At 40.7% G+C, this 19,772-nt stretch overlaps 1 protein-coding gene across 6 annotated transcripts in view; it reads right to left on the bottom strand.

Moving 5' to 3' along the window:
* The window catches only part of CHRNA5 (cholinergic receptor nicotinic alpha 5 subunit), a 59,423-nt gene that overhangs the window by 8,790 nt on the left and 30,861 nt on the right, over positions 1-19,772 (bottom strand). For 3 of the 6 annotated variants that reach the window (XM_049614425.1, XM_049614427.1, XM_049614428.1), the window contains exons 2-6: positions 15,003-15,154; positions 9,707-9,751; positions 8,494-8,603; positions 5,856-6,687; positions 2,797-3,515 (exon numbers count right to left, since the gene is read on the bottom strand). In XM_049614425.1, coding sequence (XP_049470382.1) covers positions 3,354-3,515; positions 5,856-6,687; positions 8,494-8,603; positions 9,707-9,751; positions 15,003-15,154 — 1,301 coding nt within the window. In that variant the 3' untranslated portion in view covers positions 2,797-3,353. Of the gene's footprint in view, positions 1-451; positions 2,425-2,796; positions 3,516-5,855; positions 6,688-8,493; positions 8,604-9,706; positions 9,752-15,002; positions 15,155-19,772 lie in introns of those variants that run through there. The other 3 variants (XR_007454196.1, XM_049614426.1, XR_007454197.1) reach the window with 3 other exon arrangements.

Here is a 19,772-nt window from a genome sequence, read left to right as displayed (position 1 = left end):
CCGTGTTCCATTGCACGTCTATTCATGTTGCTTATCCGCTCATCTGGCAGGGGACACTGGGGCGGCCCCCACATTTTGGCTGTTACAGATACGTGTGCATCCATGTTCACAGCAACATTATCTGTTTGAGACCCTGCCCTCGATTCATTAGGATATATGCCCAGAGGCGGAATTGTTGGGTCCTGTAGTAATTCTATTTTCAACTTTCTGAGGAACAACCGTACTGTTTTCCAGGATGGCTGCACCAGTTTGCATTCCCACAGGGGCTCCAATTCTCCGCATCCTCATCAACATTTGTATTGTTTTTTTTTTTTTTTTTTACAATAGTCATCCTAACGTGTGTGAGGTGGTATCTCACTGTGGTTTTGATGTGCATTTATGTAACGATTAGTGATGCGAAGCATCTTCTCCTGTGCTTATTGGCCGTTTGTGTGCCTCTTTGGAGAGGTGTCTGTTCAGGTCCTTTTCCACTTTTTTTTTTTTTTTTTTTTTTAAGCTTATTTTAAAGAGCACAAGCAGGTGAGGGGCAGAGAGGGAGGAGACAGGATTTGAAGCCAGCTCTGCGCTGACAGCAGAGAGCTCAATGCGGGGCTCAAACTCACAAGCCAAGCTATTGAGATCACAACCTGAGCTGAAGTCAGACGCTCAACTGACTGAGCCACCCAGGCGCCCTTTCTTTTCCACTTCTCAATTGGGTTGATTGTGGTTTTTAGTTAAGTTTTAGGAGTTCTCTATATGTTCCAGATATTAATCTCCTATCAGAAACAAGATTTGCAAATATTTTCTCCCACTCTCTGGGGTGCCTTTTCACTCTGTTGATAGTGTCTTCTGATGCACACAATTTTTAACTTTTCATTAAGTCCAGTTTATCAACTTTTTGTTAGCTGTGTTCTTCTGTGTCATATCCGAGAAATCACTACCAAATCCAGTCTTGTAAAGAATCTGTCCTGTTTTCTTCCAGGAGTTTTACTGTTTAACTCTTACATTTAGGCTCTTTCTCACACTTTCTATCATCAAGTTACTGGCACTGTTTTTAGCTTTCAAGGTTTACTTATTTATCCATTTGTCTTGGTTTTTATCAAAAGAGATTCGTGCAAGAAAAAAGTCAAGAGTATTTATTATAGATAACTGAACATTTAACCAGCCTTTTTGGTAAGGTAGAGAAACATCAAAATATAGTTCTGCAGTGTGAAGTAATATACTCTACTAAGGAATATGTAAATATGGGCTAAATATGAAAACTGTTTCCCCTTTGTGCTGGCTGAGGCATAATTGGACAGGAAAACTTGCTGCTCACAAATGTGGAAATCCATCTGGTTCAGTATCACAACAGATTTCCCAAGGGTTTTCTCACTTGGCCTGTGATCTCCTTGAAGTTTTGTACCATTTCAGCAATGCCCCACCCACTACCATTTCCTCCCATGCACTCCTTGTTCATCATTGGTTTCCAAGAGTCTGAGGGCCGTGCCTCCTTCACAGAACGCCTCAGCCTTTATCTCGCATCATCCTAAGGAACTATGCTATGAAAAGGTATGCCCAGTCACACATTCATTGCCAGTAAACCTTTGGAGCAGCATTTCTCAACCTTGGCACTATTGGCATTTGTGGCCAGATAACTCTGTGCTGGAGAGACATTGTAGGATTTTTAGCCTCCATCTGGCCTCTACCCACTAGATGCCAAGAACATACCCCCGGGTCCCTTGCCAGTTATAACAACCAAAAATGTCTCCAAAAGTTAAGTGGTCCCTCAAGCACAAAACTGTGCCCGATTGAGAACCACTGCTGTAGACAGATTATTAAGAAGACAGTATTCCAGTATGGAGTACTGCAGTTCTGAATCTGAATAGGTAGGAGATGAGGGTTTGCAGAGACCATTTTAATCTTCTCACTAGTCATTTTGATGTTTTGGCTTTGCGAAAATAAAACTGACAAAACCGCAGCCAACTGTGACTCATGTTTTGGTAAGTCAAAGGAAGATTTCTACAAAATTTACTCACCTATAGAAATTTTAAGTAACAGTAACAGAGGTAGAAGAATCAGGGATATATACGTGCTAAGAGATCTAACAGGCATTTAAACTCATCAAACCAGACTTTCACTCATTAAATGACATTACACATGTACCTACAATAAAATACAAATGAGACAGGATCCCCTCTGCCTTCCAAAGAGTGTTGACCTGACCTTAGATGGGTTACTTACTATAAATAAGGCATTTGTTCTCTCAAGGGCTAAGAGTTCCAGATAAAATGCAGAGCTTCAACAGTGTTTTATTCCTGATCGTAGCTGAATCAGGGCACTCAGAGATGGAATCTCACCTGTTTACCTGTGACGCGTGCCACTACGGTCCTGAATGAGCAGTAATCGGTGAGACTGCACCACACCTAGAGGCCCTGCAACTCTATGGCTCCAGTACTGTGACTGCTGGAAAGAAGGAGATGAACCTATACGTGACAGCCATGTGACAATGAGCTTCCACCTAATTAGAAACCATCTTCAATCTTGGAAGATGGTTTTTCACAGCATGATTTGGTGGCATCCGTGGACGTGTTTTTAAAATGGGATTCACTTAATTGTAGAGGACGCCTTCTAAGATGAAGGGTACAGAAATGCTACGGTTTATATAGAAGATGGTTAATTGTGGAAAATGTGGATAAGGGCGTTGAAGTTAATGTTAAGAAGATACTAGTGCATGTCCACAAGTTACCTATTGTGTGATTTTACAATTGAAGGTAAGCTACAAAAACAGGTAACACAATAATTGTTCAGTTTAAGCATCTAAGAAATAAAGTAAGCTTTAAAGGAATTCCCATGTTTCATTTTTTACAAGGTTGGCTATAGAAAAGCAGCATCACATTAAATTGTTATCATACCAAGGAGTTAGCTTATTTAACATAGCAGTATAATATTATGCTAGAGATTAGCTGTTACTCCGTGGATACAGGACAGAAAGAAAGAAATTTAAAATGTGTACCTTTACCAAATGCAGAAAAAGTCCTGAAATCAGTCTTCAAATACAACAGGAACTTTCCAATACAATCAAAAGATGAGCTTCACCGTTGATTACGAATTGGTACTGTTTGTCAGGACACCAACATTAGGTTTTCACTAGTACAGTTCAGATAACATTTTGCTGCTATTTTTAGCTCAAATGCTGAGTCAGCTATCACTTCAGTCATGCAGGTAAAATATTCTCAGGGCAGTCTATTAAGATAAACCAAAGTTAGCAACTGTTAATCTGACAAAGCTTGCTTCAAATTTTAAACACAATTTCCATTTTCTAATTTTAAGGGTGCCAGAGGCATAGGTGCCTTTGGTAACTAAATTCCTACTAGGACACCACTACGGAAGGATCACTTATTTGCATCTCCAATATGAACTGGTACTATTATATTTGCCCACTTATAAATAACAGGAACGAAAAGCCCAAGAGATCCAACAACTGAAACCAGAAGAAAAGTCCATAGAAACATCCGATCGAGCACCTGTGCTATGAATTTCCAATCTTCAACCACCTGTTGCAATAAAAAAAAAAAAAAAAAAATTTTAAATACATAATTTAAAATTGTGTAATTACTTTAAGATATCACACACTGAGTCAGAGGCCAGATCACTTTCTGCCTCCCGCTACTGCCTCACAACGTAAGTGACCTTGTACTCGGAGCTCAGGGACAGACACTCCCCTGACAACCTAGAACATAGAGCCTCCACAAGCTTTCAGAGACGCTACACAATCTATTAATGTACTTCTTGACTTGTAATATATTACAAGTGACATTTTTTATAGACTTTTAATAAAATTAGAATATTTATACTACTTGGATATTTTATAATAAACTAAAAAAATCACTTTTATTCATATTACATACAGTTATTTCTGTCATTTTTTCTTGTCCAGCAGTGCTTACTTATTTTAATTTCCAAAGAGAATCCAGCCTGGGATTAATCTCAAGCCAAATTAACAACTGGTTCAGAATGATTAGAGGGCGCCTGGGTGGCTCAGTCGGTTAAGTGTCCGGCTCTTGATTTCGGCTCATGATCTCACAGTTCGTGAAATCTGACAGTGGAAAGCCTGCTTGGGATTCTCCCTCTCTCTCCCCCCCAAAATAAATAAACTTAAAAAAAAAAAAAGGGATAATAGATAGGCATTAGCTATTAATCTTCTCACCCCACCATGTGCATCATTTGGTTTTGGATTCCCCAGGGGCTATTTTAATCTAAGCTCGTGAATCCAGATCTGCTGGATGGACCTCATTTCGACCCCGCTTTGCAGCCTAAGCAGGGAGCCGGCTCAGCAGTTCCAAGTGACCTCGAAGGAAGGGCTGAGACAGGCCCCTGAACGCCAGAGGCTCCCCTCACAGGGCCTTCCCTGGCCCCTGCCTTCACGGAGCACGAGGTCCCCCACAACAACTCTGCCCCCTCAGCTATGAGAGAACGTGGACTCTAGGTAGCCGTCGACACTCTACTGCTTTTCTAAGTACCCCCCTGAAGACAAATGCCATTAACTGGCCCTAGGGGGATGAGCCCTGGCCCTTCGGCACAATACTTTGCAGACATTTATTAACCCAGATATTATATAATCCGGATCATTATTTAACTAATATCTATAAAGACTCCATCGATAGCTTCAGACCTTATATACTAATCATACTACCATGAAATAGAAATTTTACAAATCCACAAACATTTAAAGTCTTTCAGAAATCGGTTATATGTTCTTTCTGTGAGGAGGACTGTAATTTTACCAGATTCACTTTGCTTCCCAAACCTGCTAGAAATTTTTCCATTTAAAAAAGGTTTGGAAATGAGAATTCATACAATTGTAATGGGGACTATTCAAAGCAAATTCAATTATGAAAATACTACTATAGTCCTAGCTTTAAAAATATCACACAGTAGGGGGCGTGTGGGTGGCTCAGTGGGTTAAGCCTCAAACTTCAGCTCAAGTCATGACCTCACAGTTCATGGGTTCAAGCCCCGTGTTGGGCTCTGTGCTGACAGCTCAGAGCCTGCTTCAGATCCTCTGTCCCATTCTCTCTCTGTCCCTCCTTGCTCTCTCTCTCACACTCTCAAAAATAAACATTTTAAAAAATTTTTAATAAAAATATTACGCAATAGAAATATAGTGACGAGATTAAAATTTGACATGTTTTGAAAGAAAATTTAACATCACATTAGTAAAATGTATTCATGTTCGATTCTTACATTGTAAATATTGATCTTAAGCCAATGAGAGTTATTTTTCTATAATAAAGTTTTAAGCAAATTTTTGGTTTTAAGCAAATTAAGCATATTACTAAGCACTATTTCTAACTTTCACGTGAACACTTTGACATATGATATATAACATCCAAGAATATCTTAGTGCTTTCAAGTTCACTGACATTCTCTTATAAATGAACAAGAAAAAGACATATTCTAGAAAAAATACCTTGGCTGAAATTTATAGAGCCTACATTAGGCTCATTTTTGAAAAAATAAAATAGCTTTTGATAAATTATAATGCCCATTGTGCCTACAGATTACAACAGAATTCAGAAACAAAGTTACAGAAGATAGAATTAAAATAATAATGTCAGAGTCAAAAAAACAAATGGCAGTATTACTACTCTTTAGAATAGAGTAACAACAGTCGGCACAAGGCAAAGTTGCTAAGGGGAATGGAGAGGTGAGATCTGCATAGATGCCCACTGGCAGATGTTTTAACTGAAACAGATTTTGGTAAAGATCTTCCACCAAACAACGTGTCAGCATTTCTGGCCCTCAACCTACACTGAGTCTCAAGGGCCACGCTGATTACTCCCAAACTCAGAATGGAAGCGGATGAGCATTGGTAAACACAACATGTCACAAACCTCACGGACGTCATTCTCCTTCATGACGTGTCTTGTAATGTAGCGGATGGAATCAAGCGCAGCTTCCAATGTGTTTCTAGAAGACTCTGGTCTACTACCGCCCTCAGTTTCCTCTTTCTGAGCGAAGTACCTGTCTACGTGACTCCTCATGCACAGCAGTTTGGGAAGCTTGTGGAGAAACACCTTGCGGACCCAAGGTGCCATTGCATCGTGTGTTGAGGAAGAACGATGATGGATATTGATAGCGAAGACAGTCACCATGATTGACAGCGTCACAAAAATCATGGTGAACACCAGATACTCTCCAATCAGAGGTATTACTTTGGAAGACGAGGGTATGATCTCTTCGATAACCAGAAGGAAGACAGTCAGAGAGACCAGGACTGACGTGCAGAGACTGAGCTTCTCACCTTCGTTTGAGGGGAGATAGAAGACAAGCACGGTTAAAAACGAGAGCCCGATACAGGGTATAATAAGGAACAAGGTGTAAAAGAGAGGCAGACGCTTAATTACAAATGAGTAGGTGACATAAGGGTACCAGCAGGAGCCATCCGTTCTGTTTCCTTTGCTTCCCGTTGCACTCACAATCTCCCATTCTCCATTGTCAAAAAAATCTCTCTTGTCCACATCTTGGTCCTCTAAAATTAGATCAACCTGTGATCCATCGTAAGTCCAAGAACCAAATTTCATGGAGCAGTTCTGGAGATCGAATGGGAAAAACGTGACATCTATGGTGCAAGAACTTTTGTAGTTTGCCGGTGGAGTCCAGGTGACGGTGCCATCATACCTGATGACCGCTTTCGTGCTGGCCCCTTCAAAACGTCCATCTGCACTGAAATAAACACATGCACGTGACAATGCAGAGACTACACAACGCAGGCCTTCACAAGCCTGAGATGAGAGAAAGTCGACACCATGGTGTGAGATACTTTTTAAACTATTATGCTTGAGATATACCTGCTATGTGCAGGGGACTCTGTTTTAGGGACATCTTATGTACATATCCGACTTTACTAGAACTGAACTCCTTCCACATCTACTCCAGGACTGACAGTCGATCTCTATCTCACAGAATCCTGAGATTTTAGAGGCTGAAAGATTTCCCTTTACGTACAAAATATAATTAGGCTATTGAAACAATAAAATATTGGCCAGAACCTGAATCCACATTTCTAGGCTCTCCACACAGTGCTCTTCTCCTCCATCACAAATACTGGACAGTTACTACAGGGGCAGGAAGGAACATTAGCTCTAAGCTGTGCCTCTCGAGTTCTGCCCCCATGTGAGCTCCTATACTGGAAAAGTCTAGTAGGAACATAAGATTTCTATAAAATACTGTTTTTTATCTTAACACTCACGTGACTTTTGCACACTACTGTTTTATACACTCGTGTTTATGTAAAAATGTTTTTCAGAGACTGGGGCGCCTCAATGGCTCAAGTCAGTTAAGCGTCGGGCTCTTGATTTCAGCTCAGGTCAGGATCTCCCAATGCGCAAGTTCAAGCCCTGCATCAGGCTCTGCACTGACAGTGCAAAGCCTGCTTGGGATTCTCTCTCTCCCTCTCTCTCTGCCCCTGCCCCACTCACATGTGTGTGCTCTCTCAAAATAAATAAATAAACTTAAAAAAAAAAAATGTTTACTAAGACCTAGAGTAAAATGGTGCTCTGGGAAGCTATATCCTGCTACCTTATAGTTTTGTTTCCTCTTTACCTATTGAGAAACATGGAGGAAAAAGGTGTTTAGAGACTAATATTTTTCACACAGCATTTGCTCTGTCTTCATGCCAAATGCCTGCTTGCAAATAATACACGATGCTTTAGGATAAGCACAAATTCCCAAGATTTACCCTGGGGTTGTCCTAGAAAAAAATGAAACTCACACCCAGAATCATCCTTTCCCCAAGTTAAAAACCATCCTCAAAGTACACCTAGGTAGGGTGCCTTTAAGATGAGTTCACTCAACATTCCTCATCATGGCATAATCATAATACAGAATTTGAGCAAAATTAGAAGGATGCACATTTGAACATAAAGTATGACTTCAACTAGTTTTGAAACACCCCCAAAATCTTGAAGGCAATCTGCCAAATATATAGTCTATTAAATAGGAGGGTAAATAGGGATGCCGGGCTGCCCTAGTGTGAACCCCACCCTGCCACATGCAAACGGTGCGACCTTGGACAAGGTTATAATGCCCTCACCTGTTTCCTCCTCTGTCAGAAGTGCCATTTTAAAGGTACTGTTGGGAATCAAATGAATAAAGCAGAAAGGTACCGCACATGCGGCCATGCACAGAGTAAGTTCTATGTGTGAGCTCGTGCAAATGGCTGCCTCTAATGCTGGAATGAATAATGGGACTGATTATAGGTGACACCCCTCCCCCAATTTTACACCTTTCTAGACTTCCCAAACGTTTTACACATTTTGGAAAGCAAAGAACACTTTTATGATCAGGAAAAAGACACCAAAAACAGGAGAGGACCCAAAGAACCTATCTGGAGGTTCACAACAGAACACAGATCAAGTCTTTTGATTATATACGTAAACAATTTTCAGAAGGAAGAAAAATTACTAGTGGCTAATATATAAGCGTTTTCTTTTGAAAACATCAAGTAATATTCAGTAAATAAAAACCTACTTATCAAACAAAACAATGTCTGGGGTCCAGAGAGAGTCTGAAGGGACGCGTATAACTTTTATTCCGCCATAGTCGCCAGGGCGCCATCTTAACTTTACATCTCTCCACTCCTGCAGAGCAAAAACAGGCTCAGTTTCGATGAAATTGATAGTCATAAGTCATAAAAACTTTACTCTTTATGCCAAGTCCAGAAATCCTAGACATAAAATCATCTCTACTCGCCACAGAGAAAATTCACCTCCAAGTCCTTCTTAAGAGTACAGAAGCATAGCCCTGCCCCCGTGTGGTGACTCCAGCCCCGGTCCTCCTGAGACACAGGTGTGCGCCGTGGGTGTGTTCACAGCTCTGTTCAGCACCTCCTCTCACACCAACTGGCCACACCCAGGAGCCGCAGCCATGGGCATCTAAGGTCCAGGTTTAAGGCCTTAAACCTTTTCCATTGTCTTTTCCAGGTGCATCGTCATGGGCTGGACTGGTGCACGCCAGGGGAACTGGATTTATTACATAGCCCACGTTTCAACACCTTGTCCACGCTCCACATGGTGACAATTCTGTGATCACGTCAAGTTAGGACTCGCACACCAAAAAAAGCATACGTGCCTCGTAGGAGTTAGAGTCAGGGAACTGGTAGCAGGTACTAAAATTAGGGATGATAAAGAAAGAGCAAAGGGAAGCACATAACAGCAGCTGAGGACAAAGCTATGATGGCATCGAAGAAAAAGCAGTCTTTTCTAAAAAGGGGCTACGTACGTAGAACTCATTCATCGCCCATTCCCATCCAGCTCCAAGTAAACACCACAATCCTCACAGAGGCCTAGACGCTGCCTACACCGCTGGCTTGCCACTGCTTCTCTGACCTCATCTACACACCCCTGCTCACCTCTACCCACAGCGAACGTGTTCTTCTCCAAGCCTGTCTACTTCCGAGGCACTGTAACAGCTTACCCGTTCCTCTTCCCCAACTCGAATGGAGTTCTTGCCAGCCGGGACTTCTGTCCATTTTGTTGCCCGTTTCCCCAGTGCCCAGAACGGCGTCGGGCAGACGGCAGCCACTCCAGTATCGCCTGAACGAATACGAGAACGCCACCCACCCTCCACCCTCTGCATCCTGCCGATCCACCAAGACCACATGCTCGTGTTTCTCTGTGCTGCAAACCCTACAGGCACAACAGCACCCGTGATCAGTCAGGTGCCTTCTGAGCTTCATACACACCTGTTTCAACCAGACATTCGTTGTCATTAACTGATTTTTCTCATCCTGTGAAACAAAAATTTAAATAAGGCTGATTATCTCAAGGACAGAAGCAATACTTCTTCAAATACGAATTTTCACAGTTTTACACAAACATGCCTGTCCACATAGTACCTATATCCTGTTCATTGGTGCGGCTGTCTGGAAACGCAGGATCGTTTTTCCAGCCTAATTTCACATTATCCCTTTCCAGATGCTCTGAATTTCAGCTGAACCGCCCTGCAGTACACCGCTGGCATTAGATTTAACATTCATACACTCCACCACTCTACATCCTGAAATCTAAGATACAATCTAAGAAACAGGCGCGCACATTAGTTTATGTACTTGGCACTAAGAAAGGAAAAGGCTGACAATGAATTTTAAGTTGCCATTAATTATAATACACATCTTGATTTCAGAAGTGCTGAAATGTGGAAGAGTGTGCACATCAGAATGAGAGATACACTGTTTCTGTGCCTTCCTGCGGGACTGTAACTTGCAGTTATGTTCCTCTGCTGAGGCAGGGATTTGAATCTCTGAGGAGCTGCTATGTAGAAAAAAAATACTGGGGCCACTGTCCGGAGTGGCAGCTTCATAAGCTTTCACAGCCTGCTTTTCTAGAAAACTGGGGTCTTTGATATTTGCTACTTACACCATTCTGCCATTGTATCTTTGCTAAGACCAGTTTTTCACTGAATTCTCAAGGCCTAATTAAAGAGATAGCTCAGGACGCCTGGGGGGCTCAGTCGGTGAAGCGTCCGACTTCGGCTCAGGTCATGATCTCACGTTTCGTGGGTTCGAGACCCGCATCGGGCTCTGTGCTGACAGCTCAGAGCCTGGAGCCTGCTTCAGACTCTGTGTCTCCCCTCTCTCTCTGCCCCTCCCCCACTCATACTCTCTCTCTCTCTCTCTCTGTCAAAAATAAACATTAAAAAATAAAAATTAAAAAAAAAAAAAAAGATAGCTCTCCCATTACATTTTACTGAAATATCATGGAGCCAATTGGACCAGTACAAGACCATCATGATGACCAAACACAATTCCACCGTGGGCAGGACAGACCCACAGAAGGATAAGGCAATCCCCATAGCCGGGGACAGAGGACAGAGGTTTAGATGGCTCATTCCAAAACACATGAGTGGCCCAGGAGAAAGAAGGAAGACGGAGGAAGCACATCCCTTGAGATAAAGACATCTGTGACGTCCCTACATGGGAACAATTACTAGGAAATACAGCATGGCCATCACTCTTACACTGTGGTTCCAAAGGGCAATTGTCCTTGAGTAAAACACTAGAGCTGAAAAGGACCTATAGATCTCATCTACTTAAATCATTCATTCTGCAAAAAGAAACTAGCCCAATGAGGCAACTCGCCTAAAATCACTCCACCAATTGGTAGTAGAACCAATGTTAGACTTCAAAGCTCCTGAGTTTAAACTCTGTGCCTCCAGCTCTACTGTCTATCCCAAAGGCACACACCATCCAGAGAAAGTGCTGACCTCTGCATCAGAATATTCCTAGTAGGCAAAAGTTCTAAACAGAGGCATTAACAATTAGGAAAGTTCCGGTATACTTATTACCTGTGACGCTGTAAGGCAATAGGTCATCTTTGAGAAGCTAATGAAAATTATACACCCTTTCCCCAGAAAAATGTGAACACACATAAATTTTGCACTATGGAGTAGGACCCAGTCAATACTTAGTATCCTCAACAGGAACACAGATACAAGAACAATACTTAAGTTCACAACTGGCCCCAGATGTGAGGGTTAGCCACTACCTTAGGGGATACAGCCTAACTTAAGGTGACCTCAGGTATCTCCCAAGCACCTATAATGTGCTCAGCACAATGCAGGATGCAAAAAACAAAACCAAAACAAAACCTAGGACGAAGGACAAACGCAGGACTGCACCCAAGAGGACGAGGCACATTAACACAGAGATGTGCCCACACGTAAGTAGAGCAGAAAAGTTTTAGGGGTTTTTTTAAACCCCGAATAGATTTTTTAACCTGACCATAAAACTAGCATCCAACAAGCAAGCCGGCGTGGGGATTTGAGAGACAGAGAGAGTTCGAACATGTAGGAAATAAGGCAGGAATCTGAGCGAACTTTGAGGAGGAGCCCCCAAACATGACCACAAGCCAGCGGGGTAAGAGCTTCGCAGTTAAAGGGACATAAAGCTTCTATACTCTCCATGTCCAGGGCCCTCGCCTCCTCTCCCTCTGCTCTTGTCCTCTTTCTCTCTCATCGCCACTGACCTTACACGTCCTGGGCTCTTCTCACAGGAAGCAACCCATCCCCGACTTCTGTTCTGGGCTCATCCTTCCTTCGCCACCTTCTATGAATGTTCCTCAGGGATCAACTTGCCTGCATTCCCTGCTCACTTTGAAACTCCTCAGTCCAATGTTTTCGATGCTCAGCTGGGCCAGGGTCTCCACACTGACACCCTCAGCTCCTCTCTGCCCACAGAGCCAGCATTGACTTTCCAAGGGCCTCAGGAATGTGGCACAATCACCTGCCATCACAGCGGAGAGCATCATCTTCCCTGTCCTACCCCACAGCAACTGATTCCATCTTCCAGATCCGTCACTCTTCTCTTCTAACCACTCAGGCTTCAAAATCTGATGCCTCCCTCGGTGCTCATTGATCACGACCTGCTCTTGCTTCTGCCTGGCCTTCTAACCAGCCTCCGAAGCTCCTCTCTCTCTCACTCCTCAAAACCACGTATTTAACTGACCTGCAGCCCTTCCTAAAGCACTGCTGTGACCACATCTGTTGCCTGTCACATCTGCCACTCACTCAGCAACTGCCATGTGCCAGGAACCACTCTGGGCTCTGGGACAGAAGCAAGGGATGAAGCTTAGCCTGCTCTGAGGGTGCCGTGCCAGGGCACACAGGTGCCAGCAGTGCAAAGGGCTACGTGAACAGAGGAGACTGTCTTAGGAACTCTGGAAAGATTTCACAAAGAGTCAGACACATAAATTGGGCCTTGAAGGATAAGTGACTTCTTCCAAGAGGTAAAACTCTCCAGTCCAAAAATGGCAGGAGAGAAAGCACAGTGCAGGCCCCTCCACCGCCCATCAGATGATCCCAGGGAGTGGCCTCCAACAGTGACCTTCTGATCCGAACAGCTGAACAGAAAGGCTCCCTCTCACTGCTCAGCCTCGATCATACTGCTCCTTGTTACCCTCCTCTCCGCGTGTCCGATCCTACACTCCAGACAAGGCCAGCTGGAGGGCCTCCGCCTGTGTTCTTTAGTGACCTAAATAATCGAAGTCTGAATCCCCAGATTTTTGTGGTATCACAATTGAGTCCTGCAATGTCCTATAGTCACTCCACTTACTTGCTGATAGTCCCAACTGGAAAGACAGGTCTTTGAGAGGGAGCCCCACTCATCCTCCTACTTCTCTATTTGTACTTATATTGAAAATCTCCCAGCAGAGGGTGAAGGACACAACACAGTCCATATTCACGGATCTTTCTGGAGGCAATTAAGGTGACATCATCAACACACTAGACTTTTTAAAATGTATATCCTTTGGGGTGCCTGGCTGGCTCCTTGGTCAGAGCAGATGACTCCAAGCCTCATGTTGGGCATGGAGCTTACTTTAAAAAATAAAAATAAATAAAAAAGTATATCTTTTGATTCATTAACTGCCTTTCTTAAAGAAAGGAGAAAACCAGACATTTGTGTACAAATATATTCATCATTGTCATTTATAATAGGAAATCCTGGGAATTAACTTCTGCCAACAAGAGAATATTTAAATAAATTATAAATGGGATATCATATAGCCATTAAAATTATATTTGAAGATTACGTAATGACATAGGGAAACGTTCTTCATTTAACAACAAGAGAGAAAACGAGCACTAATACATAGAAGTGTTGGATCACTAGATATTGCATTCCTGAAACTAGCACTGTATGTTAACTAACTGGAATTAAAATTTTTCAATTTTGGAAAAGAAACTGAAGGGAAAAGATTCTTCATTACGTCTAAATTAATACTCCAATTTTAAAACATACACACAAAGAAAAAACCGGCAAGAGAAACAGCAGAATGTTATCATTAGGCATCTTTGGGTGGTAGAATTGCAGTCAATTTTTATTTCCTTATTTGTATTTATTTGCACTTTCCAAATTCTCTACAAAAATTATGTAGAAAATAAAGGCATGCCTATAAGTGTTATTGTACAATCTCTCTCTCTCTCTCTCTCTCTCTCTCTCTCTCTCTCACACACACACACACACACACACACACACACTGTTTTGGGAACTCAGCAGGGAAATAACTATTGACTGACATGATCAGAACAAGAAGGAACGAATTTAACAATTAGCATGAACTTTTTAGTTTAAATAGAAAGGATCTCTTGACAGTCAGAACGAGTTACAAGGGAACTGATACTCCCTGGGGGATGTCATACTGAAAAATCTCTGATATAGTTTAAGTATGATATTGAAACAATGATCTGAGATACTGTTTGGTCCTAAAAATCTACAAATCTACTCTTGGACTTTTTCTCTTTAAAATGTTGACTTTTTATCATATCTTTAAACAAATTTAATAAGAAACTTCCATATAAAATGTTTAATATCAGGGCACCTGGGTGGCTCAGTCGGTTGAGTGACCAACTTCAGCTCAGGTCATGATCTCTCACGGTTTGTGAGTTCGAGCCCCACGTCGGGCTCTGTGCTGACTCTGTGTCTCCCTCTCTCTCTCTGCCCCTCCCCCACTCATGCTCTGTCTCTCTCTCTCAGAAATAAACATTAAAAAAAATTAAAAAAAATAAAATGCTTAATATATTTCAACTTATTAAAAATAAACTTATTACTTGGGGCACCTGGGTGGTTCAGTTGGTTGAGCATCCAACTCCAGCTCAGGTTGTGATCTCACGGTTTGTGGGTTTGAGCCCCACATCAGGCTTTGCAATGACAGTGCAGAGCCTACTTGGGATTCTCTGTCTCCCTCTCTCTCTGCCCCTCCCTGCTTGTGTGAGCTCTCTCTCAAAAATACATAAATATTTTTTGAAAAATTTTTTAAATTGACCTATTACCAAGTAAATGATTTCTAATATACAATATTATATAAAAAGTGTATTTCTATGTCTATTGAGTAATAATTATCCTTCCCTGCTGAGTTCCTTTAGGAAAATGACTATGTCTCGTTCTCCTTTGTAATCCGTGCCTCCCAACACAGTGCCTAGGCACCCGTGATGCTCTCAGGAAGCCTGTATGAAATTGAGTATGTAATGATATGCACACCTACCACATCCACTAATTGAGATATTGCCAGGCCAAACTTTATTTTTATTTTGTCATTCAGGTGTTCCACAGGACGAACCCATCTTTCGTAGTCTTGAAATAAATCCTTTAACAAACTATCTTCATGTTTTGCAACAAAGGATGGTTCGGCTAACCCTGTACAACAAATTTTGAAAAGTTAGTGTATCAACTTCTCTCCCACCAAATACCTCTACTTTAAAAAATGTTTGGCTTTATCAATGAACCAAACTATTATTTAGGTTATTAATGGAGCTCTTAAAATAAAACACTGATACAAATGTTTATGACCAATAAGGGACGCTGCGGTTCAGCTACATTTCTTAGTTAAATCAGATGACTCACATGGAAGTACACTGAGTTCCTCAGGAAACATTCAGTGCTTAATACAGAGTACTGTAATAAAAGATTTTAAGCTTTTAAATAAGTTACCAGGGCTGGAGGGGTTGCTTGTCATAAAATTCCAAACCTAGAAAATAGGTATGTTCCAGTAAAGTTCACTTATCAACTGTAAATATAAAATACATAAGCTTTAATTTACATGATTTTAATATACAAACATACAAATACTGAATGAATTATTCAGATTCGTCATACCTTTGTTTGCTATCCATTTGTATAAAATTACCTTAGGACCTAACACTTAAAAGAGAGAGAAACAAAATTTAAAAAATTCTAGATGCCATAGCCAAAGACTGGTTAGATTTATGGGTCACAGTTATGTTCAGACTTCTATGGAGCTTAGTTAAACATCTCTGAAGAAATGAGAGTTTCAGTGTTGAATGGGTTGGAGTCTCTGTTAGGATACCTGAAATGTGTGAAATTCAAGCTTGACATTGACTCAAGACCCATGATTTTACAAAGAAAAAACATTTACTTGAACCAAAACATCACTGGCTTATTTATCATAAAGTCCACATGCAGGGATTTATAGCTCATTACGGTCCTTCCCCAACCCCAACAAAATGGTCTGACAGAGAAATAGCACTTTCACAGAATCTTCTCTCTTTATTCTAACAGACCATGTTTTCTATGTGCAGCTATCAAAGAGCATCTCATTCCTCCAGCCAGAGGAAATGCCTATTTCTCCATCAGGAATGCAGCTTATTCCTAGAGCTTATGTCTTGCTCCCCTGGGCAATTTAGGATACTTGATTTAATCCCTAAATACCATAGATTTTGCACCATGCCTCCCATAAAAGACTCCTTATGTTAAAATGCACAGCGTTGGTGGGGTGCCTGGGTGACTCAGTTGGTTAAGCGTCCGACTTTAACTCCGGTCATGATCTTGCGGTTCATGGGTTCGAGCCCCTCCTCAGTGTCAGGCTCTGTGCTGACAGCTCAGAGCCTGGAACCTGCTTCAGATTCTGTGTCCCCCTTTCTCCCTGCCCCTCCTCTGCTCTCACTCTGTCTCTCTCTGTCTCTCAAAAATGAATAAACGTTAAAAAAAAATTTTTTTTAATGCACAGTGTTGAAGAGATTTCAATTCAACTAGAATGTTTGTATTAGAGAGTCATTCTTTTTAATGTTTAAAAGCCATTAATTTTAGACCTTCATGTTAAAATACTATCACTGGGGTACCTGGCTGGCTCAGTGGGTACAGCATGTGACTCTTGATCTTGGGGTTCTGAGTTCAAACCCCACGTTGGGTGTGGAGCCTACTTAAAATTTTTAAAAATTTTAAATAAAATAGAATTACTGAAACATTTCTCCTTTCCTAATCCTGTTTAAAAATTTTATGGACTCTGAAAAAAAAATTATAGCCTCTGAAACACCAAAAGTTTGAGGTTGTTTGAAGGATAAAAATAACAAATAATAGGTGTTTTCATACCACCTAAGAACCTTTTGCCTTAGGGGAAAAGATACTAGCTTGAATAGCCACTTCAAATCTTCTTTAGAAGAAAGAAGATAGGACATAAATAAATTGATAAATTAATCCCAACATTCTACTAATGATAACCCTTAAGATACTGCCTTGTAAATATCTTCTGAGTACATTCAATATTATAAATACCATTTTTTAACACAGTTTTACACAAATGGCAGATACTAATGTCTGTGGTATTTTAGCACAAAACCTTAATCATGCATTCAATTCTTAGAGAATTTTCAGCTGGCTCTAAATGTTTTAGGTTTATGCTGCTCATAAACCTCAGAATGTTAAAAAGGAGAAGATCCAGTTCATTCCCCTCACTTGAAAACAAGGATATATGACCAAAGATGCCAGGACTAGACAGCTGGTTAATGGCGGAGCTGTGAAGGGTACCCAGGGCTCCCCTCCGCCTCTTGCTCCTTCCGCCCTAACGTTTTCCACCTGTGACAACTCTGTCAAAGTGCTTAATTGGCGCTGCACTCTCTGAGAGCTCCAGCCCATACTAATTTTTGCTCATTCAACAAATATTTATTGGACATGTGCCTCATATTAGGCACTATGCCAAGTGCTGGGAACACATGGACAAACAAAGACAGAAGGAAAGACTGACAAAGTATATGTGATACTGTATGTAAGCTGCATTCTATAGAAACCGAATCAGGGGCTGGGTGGCTCAGTCAGTTAAGCATCCAACTTTTGGTTTCAGCTCAGGTCATTATCTCATAGTACGTGCTTGGAATTCTCTCTCCCTCTCTTTCTCTGCCCCTGTCCCACTCACTCACTCTCTCTCTCTCTCTCTCTCTCTCTCTCTCAAAATAAATAAACTTAAAATAAATTTTTTAAAGAAACTGAATCAAACGGAAATATTCTTTTTAAAAACTTGTTTTGAATAGTTAACATTTGCTCATTCTACTCAAAATAAATGACTTAAATCAATTACTTTTGAACCTCGCTTCCTCAGAGTCCCAGGGCATTTCTTTTTCATACTATTTTTGACCAAGATTGTATACTATTTAGCATATACCATTCTATGCTGTTTTCCAGTTATATCACATAAGTCTTGGATCTCCAAAGAAACCAATGTCCTAAAAGGTAAAAATCATTTCTATACTTTAGCATTTCTACAGCCCTAAGTATAATGCTGATCACAATAGTTCCCTTAATACATTTTAGTTTTCCTTCCCTTACTGACTTAAAAAGAGAGAACTAGGAGAAAGTATTTGCAATCATTTATATAAGCGGGGTATATCTAGAATACATAAAGGACCATTACAAACCAATAATAAAAAGACGAAATAACCCAATTTTAAAATGAGTAAGGGGTCTGAATAGACATTTTTCCAAAGAGGAACAGCCAGTAAGTATCTGAAAAGATATCCAACACCATTACCATCAGAAAAATGCAAATCAAAGCTACCATTTCCCACCCAGTAGGAGGGCTGCAGTCAAACACAGAGACAGCAACAAGTGTTGGAGAGGGTGTGGAGACACTGGGACCCTTATACACTCCTGATGGGAAGTAAAATGGTGCAGTTGCTTTGGAAAACATTTGGCAGTTCCTTAAAAAGTTAAATATAGGGTCACAACACCTAGCAATTCCATTCCTGGTACCCACCCCACAGAAATGAAAACAGCTGTCCACACAAAACTTGCACCCGACTGTTCACAGCATTATTCATAAGAGCTAAAAAGTGGAAACAACCCAAACGTCCATCAAATGACAAATGGATAAAATGTGGAATATCCAATGGAATATTAATTTGCCATTAAAATTAATGAATTAATGATACATGATACAGGTGAACTTTTTAAGTATTAAGTATTATGCTAAGTAAAAGAAGCCAGTCACAAAGACTATATATTATATTATATGATTCCATTTACATGAACTATCCAGAATAGGCAAAGAGGATGGTCTGGGGGAAGAGGGAGGAAAAAATGTTCAAATGTCAATTTTGGTGACAGTCACACTAGCCTGAATATACTAAAAATCAGTGAATCATGCACTTTAAACAGGTGAACTAAATGCTGTGGGAATTATATATGGATAATGCTGTTACTAAAAAGAGAAACTTACAGCACTTTGGTGGCTCAGCCAGTTAAGCAGCCTACTCTTGATTTTGGCTCAGGTTGTGATCTCACGGTTTGTGAGTTCAAGCCCCACGCTGGGCTCTGCACTGATAACGCAGAACTTGCTTTGGATTCTCTCTCTCTGCCCTTTCCCTGCTTGTATTCTCTCTAAATAAATAAATAAACTTAAATATATATATATATATATATATATATATATATACACAAAGAGAACCTCTTTATGACTGAATTATGACTGGGAAATACATGTACAATACAGCAGTGAATCACAGTTTGAGAACATGTAACAAGCAATATAACTATAACCTTTGGAAAATTTTTATTTGAATAGTTATTCCACAAGTTTTCCTTTGCAAATAATAAAAATAAAACCAAATGTGCAATGCCACTGCACTTATTTTCTTTATTTCTTTCTAATATTTTACACCTTTCCTAGTAATAGTCTATTTTTTTTTTAATTAAGACTTTATTCCTCTAAACAAACACTGGTGAATTCTACCAAACATTCAAAGAAGAATTAACACTAACCCTTCTCAAATTCTTTCAAAATACAAAAGAGGAATAAACACTTTCAAATTCATTTTCCCAGGCCAGCATCACCCTGATACCAAAACCAGACAAGGACTCCACAGAAAAGAAAATCCAATCCAATCCAAAGATCAATATCCCTGATAAACACATATGCAATAATCCTCAACAACACATTAAAAGGATCATACACCATGAATGGGTGGGATTTATTCTAGGGATGCTACATGGTTCAATATCAACAATATCCACAAATCAATATGAT

The sequence above is a fragment of the Panthera uncia genome (genome assembly GCF_023721935.1).
Source record: "Panthera uncia isolate 11264 chromosome B3 unlocalized genomic scaffold, Puncia_PCG_1.0 HiC_scaffold_2, whole genome shotgun sequence".
Lineage (NCBI taxonomy): Eukaryota > Metazoa > Chordata > Mammalia > Carnivora > Felidae > Panthera > Panthera uncia.
This window is presented reverse-complemented; position numbering and strand designations above follow the sequence as displayed.